Source organism: Anastrepha ludens, chromosome 5 (genome assembly GCF_028408465.1).
Source record: "Anastrepha ludens isolate Willacy chromosome 5, idAnaLude1.1, whole genome shotgun sequence".
Classification (NCBI taxonomy): domain Eukaryota; kingdom Metazoa; phylum Arthropoda; class Insecta; order Diptera; family Tephritidae; genus Anastrepha; species Anastrepha ludens.
Window position 1 is genome coordinate 122,428,460 of NC_071501.1, and position 19,273 is coordinate 122,447,732.

Here is a 19,273-nt window from a genome sequence, read left to right on the forward strand (position 1 = left end):
CTTTTCTACTTATACACTTCGTCCACCGCTGTTCGCGTTTGCGTTGATGTTGATGCGTTATCGTGTTGGAAAAGGAAAAGCATTCGATTTCCTCGACTCAAACGAATGCCAAACACAAAGAAATGGACTGGTATGACTGAAACTTTGCCTGTGTTCTTCCAAGAGGTGCTACTAACTAAAACAACTTCGATACGCGCCAGTAGTGCCGTCTCTCTGCCTTTGCACGCACTTTTCAAACAACCCTAGTACCTCATTCGGGATCCAAAGACTGCAAAAAGACTTTAAAATGCAATTTCCAATGCAATTTTTACAATCGACTTTCGATTTGTTCATTTATCAGTGGCGATTCCATTTTCAGCGTAAAGTGCAGCAATGGGCACACCTTTTAAACAGAATTCGCGTATGCCAAACACGTTGCGTGCGAGCAGGTGATTAGTGATTTTAATTTGAAGAAATCGAATGCATTAATTGAAATTGAATAAAATGACAAAATGTGCAGGCGAAATCAAGTTCAAGTAAAAGCCAGTGAATGAGCTTTTTCGCCGTTACACTGGAAGTACCTACTCTCACACACACACATAAGTATTTGATATATGTAGAATATACACTTGCATCAAAAAAACTACAAACTAAAGCAGCGATTTTATATTTTCTGTTAGCGAGTGATGTAATCGCCTTTTAATTATTATTTTTTCTTTCTTTTTTGCCTATGCGCAGCATATCCGCACGCCTTGCATCATCATCATCATAAAGAACATTGTAAATGTTGAACTTATAATTATTGCACTTGTTTCATATGCTCACATACGAGGGTGTGCATGTGTGTTTATTTGTATGTGTGCGTGTATCTATGCGCATAAATTTGTGTGTGCGTGTTGGTTGCTCATCGTTTACATTCTCAGTTGCACAATTACGCGTACAATTTATTTTCAATTTTAATTGCCGGGTCATTTTTCATAATGGAAAGCGTTGTTGTCCCGAGTCAGTGTCAGTTTGTTGCAATAGCGCAAGCCACAGCGCAGCCAAAGCATCGTCCACCTCCAGACTTCCCTGCCTCGCCAGCATCAGCCCATTAGCCGTTCAATTGGCTGAAAGCTAGCAACAACAATTTAAACAGATGCCAGCTGGCAGTCACAATAATCGCGAAATATTTCCACTTCACTTGCGATTTAACGAATTGCGCCACTGTGCGCAAGTGCTGGCCGACACTTTGAAATTAAGCCACGCCACACATACATGCACATGCATGTATGTACACGCAAGTGAAAATCTCTGAGTATTCTAATTTGAGTTAAATTCTTAATTTGTTGCGATTTCTAAATCCACTTGAGATCATTTAAAATGCCACACATACTTACTGCGGCGTGGCATGTTCAACTCGGAATTGGCACATTTCGAGCGGCATCAAAATCACTGTTCTAAGTTGGAAATGAAAGAATAGGGTCACAGTTGTTTAAATGATTTCTGAAAAAAATATATATTTCCGTGCCATAATCTTTCTAGGAATCTATGCGACGTTCGCAACGCACTTTCGTGAACTTAGTCGAACCCAGCGCAGACGAATGAAGCGCCGATAAAGAAGTACAAGGATATACTTGTATTTACATATATCGGATGCTTTTTTAGCTGCATGAGAACTATCGATATCGATAACTATAGTTTGACAGCTGAGAATGGCAAACTGTGCTGACATTTCTGTTCAGTAAAGTTAGTCAAGTCATCATGAATCGCTTAACGTCAGAACCGTTTCCGAATTGTGGAAATTTACTAAAAAAAACAAAAACCGGTCGCAAAGTTCATAGAGCGAAGTGTGGAAGATAACACCGAAACGTCGCTTTGTCCTCGTCCTCAACTTGTTGGCCTTTCTCTTTCGGCTACGTGGAAAGATTTATGTAAATATCTTGGCTTACGAGCTCATAAAATACAGCTCGTGCAAGAATCCAAGCCAAATGGCCATCTTAAGGCCGGCGGGCCAATTAGATGTCCTAAATTCAGTAGTTTTCGCGAAGCGTTGTAGGATGAGAAAAAAAACAATTAGCCAAATGAAGTTTTGGGGATAGTTTAATATATATTTGAACTAAAAAAAAAAAAATTTGTACAATCTCCAACAATATATTGTAAGCCGAGTTATCAATAGATTCCCAGAGCGCCTGTATCCAACTTCTGTACAAGATACAACTTGCAATTTTCATCTGAAAACAAAAAAAAAAGATTATTAATTTTGATGTAATTATCTTCGATGTGAACTAAGAAACACGTAAAATTCGAATTTTTGGGGAAGGTAGAAAAAAAAGTGGTTTTTAAAGAAAAAAAAATCTCTTCAACTGGGTAAAAAAGTCGCTTAAAAAAGTTTTTGGATGTTTTTTAGTTCACATAGAAGATAATTACATCAAAATTAATAATCTTTTTTTTTTTTTGTTTTCAGATGAAAATTGCAAGTTGTATCTTGTACAGAAGTTGGATACAGGCGCTCTGGGAATCTATTGATAACTCGGCTTACAATATATTGTTGGAGATTGTACAAATTTTTTTTTTTAGTTCAAATATATATTAAACTATCCCCAAAACTTCATTTGGCTAATTGTTTTTTTTCTCATCCTAATTGACCATCTGGCCTTTCGTCGTCAAATACTACTTTTTTCTATTCACCGAGCTCGTTATTTGTAATAGAACTCCAAGACATGTGATTCATAAAAACGAAACGGTGTTCTTTGCCATTTATTCAAGGGTATGTTCCTGTTTTTTAATTTTTTATGCTTCAGATGTGGCGCTTCAGATATTATCCCTTCGAGCGGTGAATTTGCTGGCTGCAATATTTGTCATTTTTTTAAGTTTTGCGATAGGGCGGAATTTAATGCAATCCTAAAGTAGTTAAAGCAGTTCTGCCTTTGTAGTTCTTACCATAGAAGGCAGTTCGGTTCACGTAATGATCCACACCATTTGGACTTAGATCAAGTTTTTTGGTAATTGGCGATTTAAAAGTCCCCCTGAGATTTGTCCTTTTCGCGATTGTCCTTTTTCGCGATCTGTCAAACATTTTTGCTCTCCCATTCTATTAGAATTAAGAAGTTTTCAACCAAATACAATGGATGCTTAAAGAAACTATCCCTCTTCACAGCTTTAATGCGCAAATAATGTAGGCTAACTGAGCGCTTATATTCAAGTGAACCCATAAATCAAGCATAATATTATAACTGCTGACGTTTTACTGCTTCGAAATACCGTTAGATGGAATAATATTTTGATGCATGTTTATTTTCGAGCAACGGACTTTACTTTGACTCACATGAATTATCAGATAACCTTGGATTTCTTGATCAAATACAGTTGCTTTAATAGCCATAATGGGAGGACTTGATTAACCTTTGTGTATTCTACGTTATAGCAAAACCCAGATTACTATGCGTACGAGGAAACTAAAAATAAATTTTTGCATCAGAAACTAAACCCTTTAATTTAATGAGAGCAACAAAATTTCACACTTGATTTCCCAAAATTTCTTCATTTTTACACGTTCATATTTCTAACATTAGGGGGACAACGGACAAACTCTTTCACTTTCCCCCAGTGCAAAGTACTTGGGGGGTAATTCTGGACTCCAAACTTAGCTGGAAATTAAACGTCGAAGAACGGGTAAGGAGAACAGGATTTGCCTTATATGCCTGTAAACGTATGCTTGGAAGAAGATGGGGTCTTCAACCTAAGTATGCATTATGGATGTATAAGCATACATTAAGGATGTAGTTTGGTGGAAAGTTCTAGGAGGAGAGTACAATACCAAATTACTCGGCAGAATACAAAGATCAGCCTGTGCAATAACGGTTGGTGCAACCAGATCATGTCAGAGATGATCAGGGAAGGCTCTCAATGCACCCTATTCCAATAGACCTACATATTAAGAAGAAAGAAAAAACTTATGGTCACGCTAGGACGCGAGGACTGACTACATCGTTCCGACGGTAACATTCGGTAGAAATTTTGACACTCCCTTTCCATCTAAAGAAGAATGGAATAAGGGATTCTCTCTAAACAACTTCGATACTACAGTCTATAAGATGGCAGTAAAATGGATTGTGCTGTTGGAGCTGGTATATATTCTCATAGACTTGGAATTGAAAAATCTGTGCGTCTACCTAATACCAGCAGTGTCTTCCAGGCAAAAGTACTGGCAATTGGGGAAGCTTGTAGGCTACTAATCACGGATTTCTCTTTTAAGGACAATATCGCTATTCTTTCGGATAGCCAAACTGCAATCCAGGCACTGGACTCGGCTAAAAGTCGGAATAGTCTTACCACCTTGAGTGAAAACCATAAAGTAACCTTAGTTTGGGTCCCGGGACACCGGAACATAGAAGTTAATGAAAAAGCTAATGAACTGGCAAGAGGGGGCTCTGTCATGAATAACGTTCTTGCAGTACCGGTATTCACTCCATTAGGTGCAGTCAAGAATGCAATTACCCTAAAATACCTTCGAATCGCAGATTGTAGATGGAGAGACCAGATGAAATGTAATGCAGGACGTTATGGCCCACCTACAGGCTCAGTCAACCGTCGACATTGATAAACATGAAACCACGCGACGCCTGTAGACTAACGGTAGTCATAACTGGCTTCTGGTGTATCGGAGAACAAGCCGCCAAATTGGGCATCTCCCACAACACATACTGTCAGAGTTGTAAACAACCGGAGAAAAAGGAAACAATCTTCCATTTCCTCTGTGAATGCCCTGCCCTATGGAACTACAGAATGGGCAAACCGCCGTTCGAGAGTCTCGAGCAACTGTCTGGCTTAGACGACAAGAGCCTAATAAGGTTCCTAAACCGCTCGACTGTATATAGTCTTGCTGTAAATAACTGTTAAACAAGTAGGTAACGAGGATGTGGCAACAAAATGGTGTGGAAGCGCTAGTTGTATTTTGGATGAATCACCACTCTAACCAACCAGGGGGACGACATATTCTAAAACTGAAAAAATTTGGCCTCTTAAGTGAATTGAGAGCATCACCACTGGGTTATTGGCATTTAGAAACAATGTAAACCTAGAACTCCAATCACCCGTTGTTGTCACTTTTAGCTGCAGCTAAATGGGGCCATGAAAGCGGCTGGACATAGAACGGTTAGTGTGCAGTTCTAGCCTTAGAAAGACACACTTTCGACAGTTGATGTTTTTTAATAATCGATCAACAAAATCGAGCGCTAATTGTATTTATTAGCTATCATCAACATCTTCAACCATCTTCAAAAAATGTATTAATTAAAAAAAATAGTTTCTCACTAACTACTTTGCCATCAAATAATACCAGATTGGGTTCATCAGTTCACTGACTCGGCTATTAAACTGTTTGCTATTTTACTATAATTCCACAGCTTGTTTGCGCTCAGCTTAAAATATGGAAACATTTATTTGACAGTCGAGTGATATTAATATGCTCGCTTCTGAATTATGGCAGGTTGGCATTTTTACGCCACTTCAATTGCCTGCAACAACACCTGAACACAACGACAAAATTGGCTTAACTAAATAGATAACAGCAACAACTATGCATCATGCACATATGTACGTGCGTATGTACTAGCGCGTATGTCAATCCGTATCAATATGTGCAGAGGTATCTTGCAACCTTGCAACAAGCCATTTACGAGCACAATCACGCCTGCATTCGCGTGCGTCAAATACCAAAAAGAGCTACGGAATTTCATTGCAAAGTCACTGCGTGCATTTGTGTATATATGTGTATATACTTATATAGGGTTGTTCAATAGGTGCGCTTCAACTCGATAGGGAGGGCGAACGACGCAATATTTTTTATTTTTCGCTTGTCATTTGTAAACTTCATTAGTATACATTTCATCATGGAACGCTACACAGTTGAGCAACGATTGCAAATCGTGCACATTTTTTATGAAAATAATCGTTCTGTTTCTGCTACTTTAAGAGCATTACGGCCATTTTACGGTCCATTTAACAAGCCGTCCCGTTTTGGGGTTATGTGAAGTCATTGGTCTACAGTAACAAGCCGGCGACGATTTGTGAGCTCAGAGCCAATATTGAACGCGAAATTGCTGGAATTTCGGCCGATTTATGCAAAAGAGTGGTCGAAAATTGGGTTCAACGATTGGACTTCGTAAAACGTGCACGCGGTGGTCATGCAAAAGAAATAGAATTTCATACTTTAATGTATATGTTCAAACTCGATAATAAAAAAAAAATTAGTTAAAAAAGTCAAACCGTTTGTGTTTTATTCAAAAAAGTTCAAAAGTTACTGAAAAACCCTATACATACATATATGTACACATACGCATACATATCCACATATACGCGCTTACTGTAAGTAGCGGAGTAGAATTTACAAGCTGTGATCGATGCATTCGCATTGGGAGTGCATGCCCCCCGCATACATACATACATATATTCATGCAAAACTAGGAAAACGAGTGTGTGTGTGCGTGCGCGTGTGGGGCATATTTGCACGGCTCGTACGTTAACATCGCATGCCAAAAATGCGTTGATATCACGTGCTTTACGGCCCGCCTGCGCAATGCAAACCGCAATTCATTTGCTGAATATTTCATGTTTGGCGGCTGTTGTCGACTTAATTCATTGCTACGTTGCGTTGTCACAATCATACATATTAATCTATTATTTTTATCGTGGAGCGTAATCCGTGGATAAGTTGTTGGCATTAGGCAGGAGTTGCTGAGCAGGTTTCAGATGTTGAGCATTGCGTTTTCATTGTAATTTTTGTTTTTGAACATACATACGTACATATCATGTTTTGTAATTGTTAAATTTGATCAGTTACTAAGAAAATGAATATTTGAGAGCACTTTGCAGGACAATCGAAAGGGTTATTATTGGAATTGTCGTTACGAGCGAATATTCGTCTAGGCGGATACCTACTGTAGCACGCGATTTATGGTATATGTCTATGCAGACCGCTTTAAAGATCTCAGTAAGTTTTGCTGCTGAGCCGAGATTCCTTTACGCACTAACATATACAGTGGCGGTCAAAATAATAGTAGCACGACATATTGCCAAGTTCTGAGAACATTTTTTTTTACAATAGTTTTTTATTTAGGTTTTTTTATTTGAGTTTTTACATTTTGTATTTTTTTATTTTTATTTTTATGATAATAAAATTATAAGTAATCTCAAGCAAACGCAGCGCCAGCAGCAGTGTGTTGGATCAGATACGATGGAGTAGGTCGGTGTCCTTTAGAAATGTGTAAATTTTTTTTAGTGTTATCTTCAGTGGCATCTTTTAAAAGTTGAGAGGATCTGTGTCGCTGAAGTGGTGATGCCTTTGAGAAGCAAGTTCTGTGCAAGACACCAGTAGGTGATGCCCACTGACCCTGGCTTGGCAGAAGAGGCAGGTGTTGGATGTACTACCCTGTAATAGGTGTGCGCTAGTTACTATGGTGTGCCCAATACGGAGCCGTGTGTATGGGGTTGATGTGGTTGGTGGGTACCGAAGATGGATAGGCAGGTTTTGTATGTTTGGGCTTAATGTTCGAATAATGGTGTTTATAATACAACCATTCACGAAGTAACTTTGTTTGCCTCTATTCATGAATAAGTCGATATATGTCGCTGGGTAGGAAGACTTCGGATGTGATTGTTGGTGTAAGGGAAATGTCCTTGGCAATTATATCTGCCAGTGTGTTAATCTGAATGCCGGAATGCCCAGGTATTCACATAATTTTGATGCTGCTCCGATGGGAAATTAGTATGTCTTTCATACACTCGATGATTTTGCTTGACCTTTTGTGGTTTTGGATGGCTTGGAGCAGGACAAACTGTTGGAGCAAATTATATGTTTACGCTTACTTTTGGCGCAGCATTGCTTCAGCGGTGAGAATCGAACAGAATGAAAATAGAAGGCCGTACGTGATAACTTCCTGATTTTCCTTTACCACTGCGTAAGAAGTGTGGAATCCTTTTGACCCGTCAGTAAAACCCACTTCCACCCGCTAAATTTATAGTCTGCGATAGATTCGCAGAAATTAGCCCAATAAGCGGCGTTTGGAGTATTATCTTTCCGTAAATAAGCTAAGTCGTCGATAAAGGAGTTATTATTTTGTTATTTCTTTAAGAATACAGTTGAAACTACAAATACCCATATCACTTTAAAGTTTTAAACTTTGTACAAAATTAAAAAAAAATATTTTAATTAAAACTGGCTGCTTGTAATTTTTTGTACGTCGGTTATCTATAAATATTTTCATAACAGTGTCGAGGATTACAGGCAGAAAGCGTAAACCGCGGCGCGCTTAAATAACTCCTTTAGTAGCTTTTCCTTTTTATTATCACTTTGATTAAATATCTGCGGATTTTAATAGGGGAGAGAACTAAACAAATTTCAAAAAAGATAAATTTGTGGAAGATAATCATACAGCTGTGTTCACAACAATAGCAGCGCGACATTTTTTCTTTTATTTAAACGTATTAAAAAGCAGTATCTAACATTTCATAGCTATTGCAAAGTTTTGCCTATTTATTTATTTATTTTTTTTTTTTTTTTTACAAAAATATCCTATATACTACAATTCAAAGCTTCAAACTTTATGCAAAACTTACAGAAATTTAACAAATTATTTTAAATCTTTCTAAATCTTAATCAAATTCTTTACAACTATTCCGAGCATGCAGTTTTATAGCCCATTAAATAAATCTAAAAAAAAAAATGAGGAAGTTTACAGCAACACTGCGCTACAGCAGCAATATTCGCAACAGATCGTTCAGTTTTGGTCCGCCATTCCATTCTAAATCGGATCGGCGTACCATTTATGGCTGTAGGCTGTGTAGAACCAAATGCCCTCTTCTTCCAACCAACCAACATCAGATGGCGCAGAGCTGCTTTCGTCCTCTGAGTTTGTGGATAACTCACTCCAATCTAATTGTGACGTGTCCCAGATCGCGTCTTCAATGTGCACTTCGCGAGCTGTGCTAAAGATTTGAGTCACTGCAGGTTCCTCGTCTCCTGGTGAACGCAGTCGGTCTATTGGAACACATCTTAGTCTATTCATGGTGTTGGCGTCTCCAGACGACGGATGATGTGTCGAAGGACTGCGCTCAACTGTGCGAGAAGAACCAGTGCCTTCGTCCACCCACAAAACGGCATCTTCTTTTTCGGTTGAATCCTCAACCGCAGGTGACTTGGGTGAAAATAAATCGTCCATTTCTTTGTTGGCCCTCGATGAAAAACTCACTAACTTAGAACGACTTAAATGCAACTCTTCTGAGCGCTGATTGAGCTGCCATTGCAATGGCTTGGCTTTATATACTCTATAGTTCTGCAGGTAATGCAAAGTTATTTTCACCGTCCCATGAATCCGCGTAAGATTATGGCAATAGTACAATCAAAACGGTAGTCCGTTGCAAACAGGAGGTAAAGAAACACATAAAACAAAAACAAAGAAACAGATCACTTGTACATTTAAAATAGAACTTCCCAAGAAAAAAACAAAGGATCAGTTGTTCTACTGATTATACCCTTTATAGTTGCACCTTTGCCTCAATAAAAAGGTTTTTTCGGTAGTCACCACATAAAAACAACGCAATTGTTAAGCTATTAAGCCGAAAGGAGTAGCAAGGACAACTGAGCCGCGCATATTTTGCCCAGCCACTAGCACAGCTATTGTGTTTTAGTGGGTATTACTTAATTAGCACTTGACGCGCGAGCACTTGTCCTTGGGGTGTTTTGGATTCGAGTATCCGCTACATACAAACAATGACATTTGTCTGTTTTGTGTAGAAACAGTTGTTGACACGTGCTTTTGTCGCCAAAACGGATTTGGGAAAAACCATAAATATAAGAGTTTTTTTTGCAAGGATCCGTAAACGCAATAAAATAAATTACTTGACGAATAACCCGCCCTAAATTCGTAGTTAATTGATCCGTGTCAAAGGCAGCCTTCAAACTTATTTCTGAATTCACAAAAGACATCCTTACATACATACATATGCATGGTTGTTTGTAGGAATGAGATGCATCAACATGTATAGAAGTGTTGTTGTATCCTGTACTTAGATCGCACACCGCATACTGCAGCAAAACGGCCAAGGCCTCGATACCTTCGTTGCGGTGCTCTTCCTGCAGTTGCGTCTGCTTCAGGTGCCGCTCGATCGCTTCATAGAACATCGACCGTTATACGAATGTCGATTCGAATGTTTCAAAAGCTGCAGCTCCGTCGCATCCTGCCGCTCAGCAACTCACTTCATAACGCAATTGTTAAGTCGAAAGGGGCAGCAAAGACAATTGAACCGCGAATATTTTGTCTAGAGTAAGAAGTTTCTAGACTAAATTTAGTTTTATTCAGCTTTTCGATTTTCTTTATTGAGGGATGGTTTAGTTGGGCGAAAATTGTTGTCCGTGAACTTTTATAACTATCGGTGTACTCACACCAATTTCGATCCTAATATCTTTAGATATTTCTCATTAATTTGGAATATTTGTAGTAATATTTTTATGTGAATCAAAGTTTGGAAAGGCAATTGTTCAGCTAGAACAAGAACATGCAACGTATATGTACTTATGTAGGCATACTAGGGTGGAGTGATGTTTTTAATCGCTCTTTGTAGACTATCGGAAAGTAGAAAGAGATTTGTTTAAAAATATTTGTATTGCCCAAAAGAACGAATCATAATGTACTTTATGAACTAACGTTTTCGTGTACAAATTTTCAATTTTATGGTTTCTGACTATAAACTGCAAATTTCAAACCGGCGCATGGGTAAAAGTGCACGAAATACCAGATGCCGTATTTTTAAATAGAAAGCTTAGCTAATAATTTAATATGCACAGATTTGCATATATATGGGTTCCACTATTTCAGTTGTTAATTGGGAGAAAACATTTTCATCAAAACCCGTTAGAGATAACTAAAAATCTAATACGCCAGACAACACTCCCAAACTTCTGATTCAGAATCGGCATATGATTAGTAGTTTCGCATGTTGATGAAACCCCGAATATTAACCAGAAATATAATTTTCCCTTCTTATTTATATTTTTAGAAAGCAGTAACAACATTTGTAGGGAAATGCATTCTCAACTTTCGAACAAAAGAGAAACAGTTTCCTAGTTTCCTTCAGTATAAATACTCGTATAAGGACGCTTATAAAATACGCGTTTAGATGTTGCTTTAAAACGAAACATGAAACTATTTAGATCCTTTCACGTGTCACTATTTTTATTCAAAATACGAAAAAACATAATTTAATTGTTCACGCCCACAGGAAAATCCACCAAACAATCGATTTATGAATGCCTAATTGCGGAGAACGTCGAGACGTCCATGTTGAAGGTTCTTCAGCAACACTTTGCGCTACAGCAGCAGTACGAGTATTCTCAATACAACGCCCAGTTTTTGGCCTGTTAGTATTTTTTCCACACTCGACACTAACCAGTCATCTAATCATAACTAATCATAAAATATGGTTCACACTACATTTTTCATATAAAAAGCAAGTAAAACAAATTAACCCTTTTGGTAACAGAATTCAAGTTTAAAGTAGTCCGAAGGTCTGTCTAATAGAAGCGTAACCGCCATAGTTAGACATTATTTGACTCTTTGTGACTGTAACTATAAGTAAATTTCAACTTAGTATCTTTTAAGTGCTGCTTCAACTATTGCCGATGCTGACTCGCAATTTTAAGTCCTACTCTTGAATGAAATCGGTAAATATGAAATTATATGAAATATCAACTGATGATAAAAAATAATAATAAAATTGTGGGATCTCACTACTCGCTTCATTCGTTTATTTTTTTAAACGGTGGTATTTGCAACTGATGGTGTTTCTGAATCAGTGAAACCGCGCGAAAATTGTGCAATATGAGGGTAGTTCAACAAGTTCTGATATGAAACAAAATATGTGGTTTGTGTAAAAGAAAGATTTTTTTTGATTACCTTAACTCACTGCGGCCGCTTCTACTAAGTGGATTTGTGCGCGTCTACCATTTACTTAATTCAATTAATACTCAGTTATATACACTGAAGAGCAAAACTGTAACAAAATGTAATACTTTCTATTTCAACACATTTTTTTTTAGACATGTTTTAACAAATCAAATATTTTTTTTGCATAACTTTATTGGCATGTATGTACTCTCTCTCTCAAACCGGTTTGGTGTCAATGCAACAACAACAACACTAGTAGCAAGCAATAATGCAAATAAAGACAAATGTTACAGTTTTGCACTCACTCTTAATTTTCAAATTTTCCGTTATTTTTCTCGTAATTATATATTTGGTGGATTTTTAATTATTATAAATGTGACCGTGAATAAGACAAAATGTTAAATCGGGAAGTACAACGCCAAATAATTGATTTGCTGAAGAAAGGCGAGTCTATAAGAAAAATAGCTAAAAAATTCGAAGTGAGCCAAATGGCTGTGCAAACGCTGCGGAAAAATGTACCAGACGCTGTTCCCAGTAACAAAGGAGGCCGGCCAAGGAAGATAAGCGACCGCGATGCCCGCCATCTGGCAAATTTGGTAACAAGCAGCAAGGCGGTCACTCCCAAAGAAGCACTAAAGATGCTGGATATTGATGCCAGTCAGTGGACAGCCAGGCGCAGCCTGTCAAAACTGGGTCTAAAGGCAGCGGAGAAGAAAACCAAGCCAATGCTGACAAAAAGACATGCGCGGTTGAGGCGGGATTTTGTTGCGGCTCACCAAAGCTGGACAGTTGAAGATTGGGAAGGTACGTCTTTATAAATGGATTATAAAAGACCTTTTTTCATAAAATTTCAAAACGATTGCAGGTTATTTGGTCTGATGAAACCAAAATCAATCGATTTCAGTCAGATGGTCGGGCCTGGTATTGGGTTAAAGACCCAAATGCAGTCCAGCCACATCACATCAAGCAGACAGTAAAACATGGTGGTGGCTCCATTATGGTGTGGGGCTGCATTTCCAAAAATGGTGTGGGTCCTTTAGTACGAATAGACGATATAATGCGGAAAGAGGAATACCTGGCCATATTGCAACAAAATCTGCCGGATGTAGTGGAAAGTATGGGTCTTGCTGCTGAAAAAGTAATTTTTCAGCAAGACAATGACCCTAAGCACACCGCACATGTTGTACGAAATTGGATGCAACGCCAAAAATTTCGTAACTTGAAGTGGCCTCCACAATCACCGGACATGAACCCAATCGAAAATTTATGGAGTCATGTAAAATCGAAGCTTGCCGAATATTCAAGTCCGCCCAGTGGAGTTAATGAGCTGTGGGAGCGAACACGCGATGTATGGGATGCTATTCCGACTGACTTTGTCTTGAGGTATACACGAAGTATGCCCAATCGTATCCACGAGCTGAAAAAATCCAAAGGATATTGGACATCTTATTAATATTTATTTTATTTATTGTAAAAAATAAAAAATGGGTTGAGTGCAAAACTGTAACATTTGTCTTTATTTGCATTATTGCTTCCTACTAGTGTTGTTGTTGTTGCATTGACACCAAACCGGTTATGCCAATAAAGTTATGCAAAAAAAGTATTTGATTTGTTAAAACATGTCTAAAAAAAAATGTGTTGAAATAGAAAGTATTACATTTTGTTACAGTTTTGCTCTTCAGTGTATATATAATTGGCGCGTACACCCTTTTTGGGTGTTTGGCCGAGCTCCTCCTCCTATTTGTGGTGTGCGTCTTGATGTTGTTCCGCAAATGGAGGGACCTACAGTTTCAAGCCGACTCCGAACGGCAGATATTTTTTATGAGGAGCTTTTTCATGGCAGAAATACACTCGGAGGTTTGCCATTGCCTGCCGAGGGGCGACCGCTATTAGAAAAATGTTTTTATTAATTTTGGTTTCACCGAGATTCGAACCAACGTTCTCTCTGTGAATTCCGAATGGTAATCACGCACCAACCCATTCGGCTACGGCGGCCGCAATACTCAGTTATTGTCAATAATAAAAAGGAGAAACATTTCATAACAACTTCTTCACCATTGACTCCCAAGCAGGAGAACTAAGAATTAAATCTCTCAGCTACACGGAAGTTAGATTACCAAGGATGATCGATTAAATTGCGATTTTTTCATCATGATGTTTGGCCAATCTGCTATGGTGAAAGACAAAATTGCGCAAGGATGATCATGAATGATAGATTTACAGTGTTTGGTCATTAACTAAGGTGAAGAAGTAAATTGTGAGGGGAACTTGAGCTGGTACGTAACAAAAGATTTGGCAGCCGAATTTTGCACGATAATTTCATATCTATTCCCACACTCATCCAATAAGTCGTTTTTCAGACGGCAGCGAAGTGTCGTTGGTTGATTTTGTTCGTATATCAGTAACACAAGCTAAATTTGGTTAACACATCCCAAGTTACGTTAACCTATCATCTGATTCTGTCAAATTCGCCCAGAGCCGAATAACGGTCTGCTAAATACCACACCTATTTTCATCATGCGAGCAACTTCAGCTGCTACGCCACCTACACCACATCACCACATTTGCTTTTATGTTTGCGACTGTTCTATTAAGCAAATGATTCTAAAATTAATAGTAATTTTCAATTTTAAGACATTAAAAAAAATGATTTCCTCCAAAGCAGCCGGGCTCGAATATTTTTTGATTTTTTTTATTAAGATAAACTCAATTTTTTTTAGTTTTAGTTTTTCAGGGCGAAAATATTTTAAATAAAATTTGTAATTATTGCAACATACAATTATATTCACAATTTGGCCTTAGAAATTGTCAACTTCCACATCGAGTAATTTAAGAATCTAAACTTGGTTACAAAAATAATAAACTTTCTATAATACCGAACAAATCTTAATCGAAAAATGTATTAAACGTGAAAGGAGAAATAATGAACTCTTGTGCACGTTTTAAAGGAAGAAATTCAATCTCGTGATGAATATAAATTTTTCTGTAAGGGATTTTCTCACTTTCAGACTCAAAAATACAGAACAGAACTCCGAGTTAATGCTCCTCCTACACAGATAATTATTTTGGCGATCTGTAAATATTGAATATAGTGAAATAAATTTCGTATACCTTGCAAAAAAGCGGAAAAATGCTGTGAAAACTAGAAAACCAAAACTGCTAACAAAACCCAGCAAACGAACTCTTATTTTAAGGATTTATTGAACGGCCCTCGTGAATGCAGATAACTTATAGCATACACACATCTGCACATGCACATTTTTATATCTAACTGCGATCAAATTACGTAAAAGTGAGCTGTAAACTTCTGCATAAAGTCATAGGTGGTAAATTAATTTAAACTAATTTTTTCTTCCTCTTACGAATTCTATAGTCGTAATGAACTTGGCTGAAGTCTCAACTAAAAGCTATTTTCACATAAATGGTGTAGCTTCGCTAAGCAGGAAGAAAAGTTAACTTCCTCATGACTGCATCTATTTTTCACTTTTAATTGCATAAAATTGCATTTCTAAAATAGCTCTTCAAGTTTTTCATTATCCTTTAAATAATAACGAGAAAGTGCGTGGGACAGTCGAGTAACTTGCAGCCCAATACAAACGCTGATTTCGCATTGAAATTATTTATTAATTTATTGTCCACGCATTTGGGTGGTTTCACTAGTCTTTTGCTATCTTAATGTTGTAATGTTGCTGTCCATATGTGGAATTCTCCATAGTTTTATGGTCATTTTGATTTGGTTTTTGGGCATTGAATGCCTTATGTGGCTATCACCAATTAAAGTCGAACCTCATCGCTTATCACACGTACATGTGTACACCCATATACACACATAGGTACATTCATAGATTTTTGTCCACTTTTGTATGTGCATGCGTGTGTACGTTTCTTAATTGCCAAAGAAACCTTGAGGCTTGAAGATATTTGGTGGAGTTTTAAGTTTCCTTCCGTTGCCTAAAGGTTTGTGACTTCCTTGGCTTGGCTTGCGCTTTTCATTTTCAAAATAGTGCACCAACTGGTTTTCTGAACTCGCACGCAATGTGTTGGAAATTTCATTGCTTATGCTGCTGTATTATTATATCTACATATGTACCTATAAGTATGGGGATGTGTGTGTGGATGAAAATATTTATGTTTTGGAAGTGCATTTTGCCTTTTTACAATGAAAATCCTGGACGACTTACATTTATTCATATCAAAGTAGTTCATCTTGTTAGGAATTATATTTTTTCCGTACTTACACTTCCGTACTTGCACTTACTATGATACTTCGTCGATAAAATTCAGCGAAATGCATAAAATCAAAACAATAAAATCAAATATAGTGTAACACCTCGTAACGTACATCTATATTAACCGGGCATCTCCCTTTTTTTCTGTACCAAAGTTTTTTCGGCGGCACCTTTTTTGGACACCTCACCGTCAGTCAGCTTTTGTTCGTCGAAGAAAGGTTTCACTGTGCATATTACAATACTTCAAGGTTAAAAGAAAATGTCTCACTTCGATGTTGGTTGTCCCAGAAATTTTATTCTTAATTCTTTATGAATTTATTTGTGTGTTCGTTGCTAAAAGGAAAATTGTTTCGAATGCAAAACAAAAGAAAAAAAGATCAAATCAAAAAATCAAAACCAATTCTAAAACAGAAAAACAAAAACAACTTCAAATGTTAGATTATCTGCTTAAACAAGATTGAAGCGATTTGAAAAGTTCAACCATCTAATTTAAAATGTCCTCATAAGACATCGTGAAGATTTATAAGTACGTATGCTGCTTAATACATTTTTTTTAAATATAAAGGAATTTGAGCCTTTTTTAATATTCCACACATTAATAAAATATGTAATAAAAAATAACCGCTTAGAAATAAACTCAGTACTGTATTTCCATCGGAATTGCATGTATTTTAAGACTTTCAGTAAAATATTTGGGAAAATATTAAGATTTATGTGAGCAACACCAACTGGGATGTACTTTCGAAAATTGAGTTTTTTGTAAATAAAAGAGTTTTGAAAAATATTATTTCTAAGCAATCACCCCAGAATGTACTCATTTTCAGTGTTAAAATTTTGCTCCTACTACAACTTTGAATGAGATCTGTAAGCTTTCGTACTTTTATTCTGATTTTAATGAATTTAAACACTTGGCTATCTAGCAAAGCGATTGCTGAGCACACACGTGGCCGGATTCACAGAAATGGCAACAGTTCAAGTACAGGAGTGATCTCTTACGATAGTTTCAAGCCGACCTTAATACAAATTTGTGGGTTTAGTCCTAAGGTTGACTGCTTAATTGGGTTTTAAAAATGAATTATTTCCCCATGTGACTTGGTCCAGATTACTGTCGAGCATATTCTACTCTATTTCCTATACAAGGGGGCGCAAAATTAATCCACCAATTTGTTGTTGAATAACTTCTTTACTAAATAAATGGTAAACAAAATATTTTGAGTAATGGAAATTTTTATTTTGACCTTTACGCCCTCCTTTGTCTGCTTGTATACTGTAGCTGCCTACTTCACAAGTGTCAAATATGATGGGCGTACGACGCTATTTGCAAGAATTATAAATCTGCGGAGAGATGATTAATTTTGCGCCACCTTGTACATGTTCTATGTGCATTTATTCTGCTTAATAATTAAAGCTTAGATAGTTCCAATTTTATTTGGTTCCAAACCAAATACAAAAATAACTTTACTAAAATAATTCTTCCAACCCTGCGATGCTATAAAATATTTTAATTTTTTTTTATTTTTTTTCAATTTTTTTTTTTATTTTTTTCTATTTTTTGTTTTTTTATATTTTTGTTTTTATAAAACCATTTTTTTTACAATAAAATAACTAATCATAACCTAAGTGTGAGCAATTCTCTTCGACCTCATACTGCATCTGCGCCGTTACTGAACTTTTTTCTCGTCTTCTCTTGCAGATCAAAATCGTGGTATCGGCAGTGCGGTGAATAAAAATGCCAAACATACAGATGCACCAACAGAGTTGCATGAAATCAATCACAATAACAATAATAGCATCACAACAACAACTGTAACTAATGGTACAACAACAACCACAACAACACGCACAAATTCACAAACCCCATCGCCCATCCTAGGACATCATGGCAAGAAGTCAGCAACGTCCACAACTACCGGCTCTAGTGCCACAGTGCTCGGTGGAACGTTGCTGGAAAAAGTGAGTAACGAGCCCCGGTATTGATTTTCTACATGCATGAGTTTCTATTTATCAAAAACTTTTTCTATTGCGCAGAAATCTCAATCGAAATTGCTCTCGGTGCGTGGCAAAGCTTTGCTACCGAAATCCCATCAACAACAACGCTCGGCTGAGGAAGCGCCTGTGCCAGCGACCGGAGTCGCTGAGCGACTGGATGCGACGGAGCTGCAGCGTTTGAAACATTTGAATCGACATTCGTGTAACGGTCGACTGGACTATGAGGCAATCGAGCGGCACCTGGAGCAGACGGAATTACAGGAAGAGCACCGCAACAAAGGCATCGAGGCTTTGGGCGTTTTGCTGCAGTATGCGGTGTTCAATGTAAGTACAGGATACAAAAACACTTCTATACATTTTGATGCATCTCATTTGTACAAACTACCATACATAGGTATGTATGTATGTATGGGTATGCAGGAGTGTCTTTTGTGAAAGTTAGAAGAAGTTTGTAACCTTTCTTTGAAGTGAAGCAATTAACTATTGATTTGGAACGGGTTTTTCGTTTTTTCAAAAGTAATTTAATTTATTGCGTCTAAGGGTCATTGACAAAAAAAAATCAGAATTTTTCCTCATCAGTTTTTGGATCGAAAACAGGTACTTATGTACAAATTTACACAAAATTGGGAAACCGAAAACTATTCGCACATCGCAAATATTTTCCACATTTCGCTTGAATACTTTTCACAGGTACAAATAAATGCCTTTGTCTGTTTGTATTTAACCAGATACGCGAATTCAGCGGACTTCAAGGACAAGTGCTTTGTGCGATGCTAAAACTGTTTTTGGCTATGTGCACTACATTAAGGTGGATCGATGGTATTTGGAAATTTTTTTAAGTTTTTTTGGAGTGGCTTGGCAATGAAAAGAAGATGCCTTATAAGGTTTAATAAAAATCATAAAATATTACATTATACAATATAAGTATAGGGTTTTCCAAACAGAGGTGTTATTTTGATATTCAAAGAAAAATGCTATTATTTATTTAATATAAATGATCGGATGTTTATTTCATTATAAAGAGGAAGGTATGCCGTTAATAGTGGAAAATAACATCAGGCAAATGACCACCACGACCACGTCTACAGGACTTCCTTAACCGAATTGCAAAGTGACTGCCCTATGTCCTCGATAGCGAATTCCATCTTTGAG

At 37.3% G+C, this 19,273-nt stretch overlaps 1 protein-coding gene across 3 annotated transcripts in view; it reads left to right on the forward strand.

The window, feature by feature from the left end:
• Window positions 1-19,273, forward strand: part of LOC128864305 (uncharacterized) — a 173,064-nt gene that overhangs the window by 145,852 nt on the left and 7,939 nt on the right. For all 3 annotated transcript variants that reach the window (XM_054103906.1, XM_054103907.1, XM_054103905.1), the window contains 2 exons: window positions 17,826-18,085; window positions 18,161-18,445. In XM_054103906.1, coding sequence (XP_053959881.1) covers window positions 17,826-18,085; window positions 18,161-18,445 — 545 coding nt within the window. The remainder of the gene's footprint in view (window positions 1-17,825; window positions 18,086-18,160; window positions 18,446-19,273) is intronic.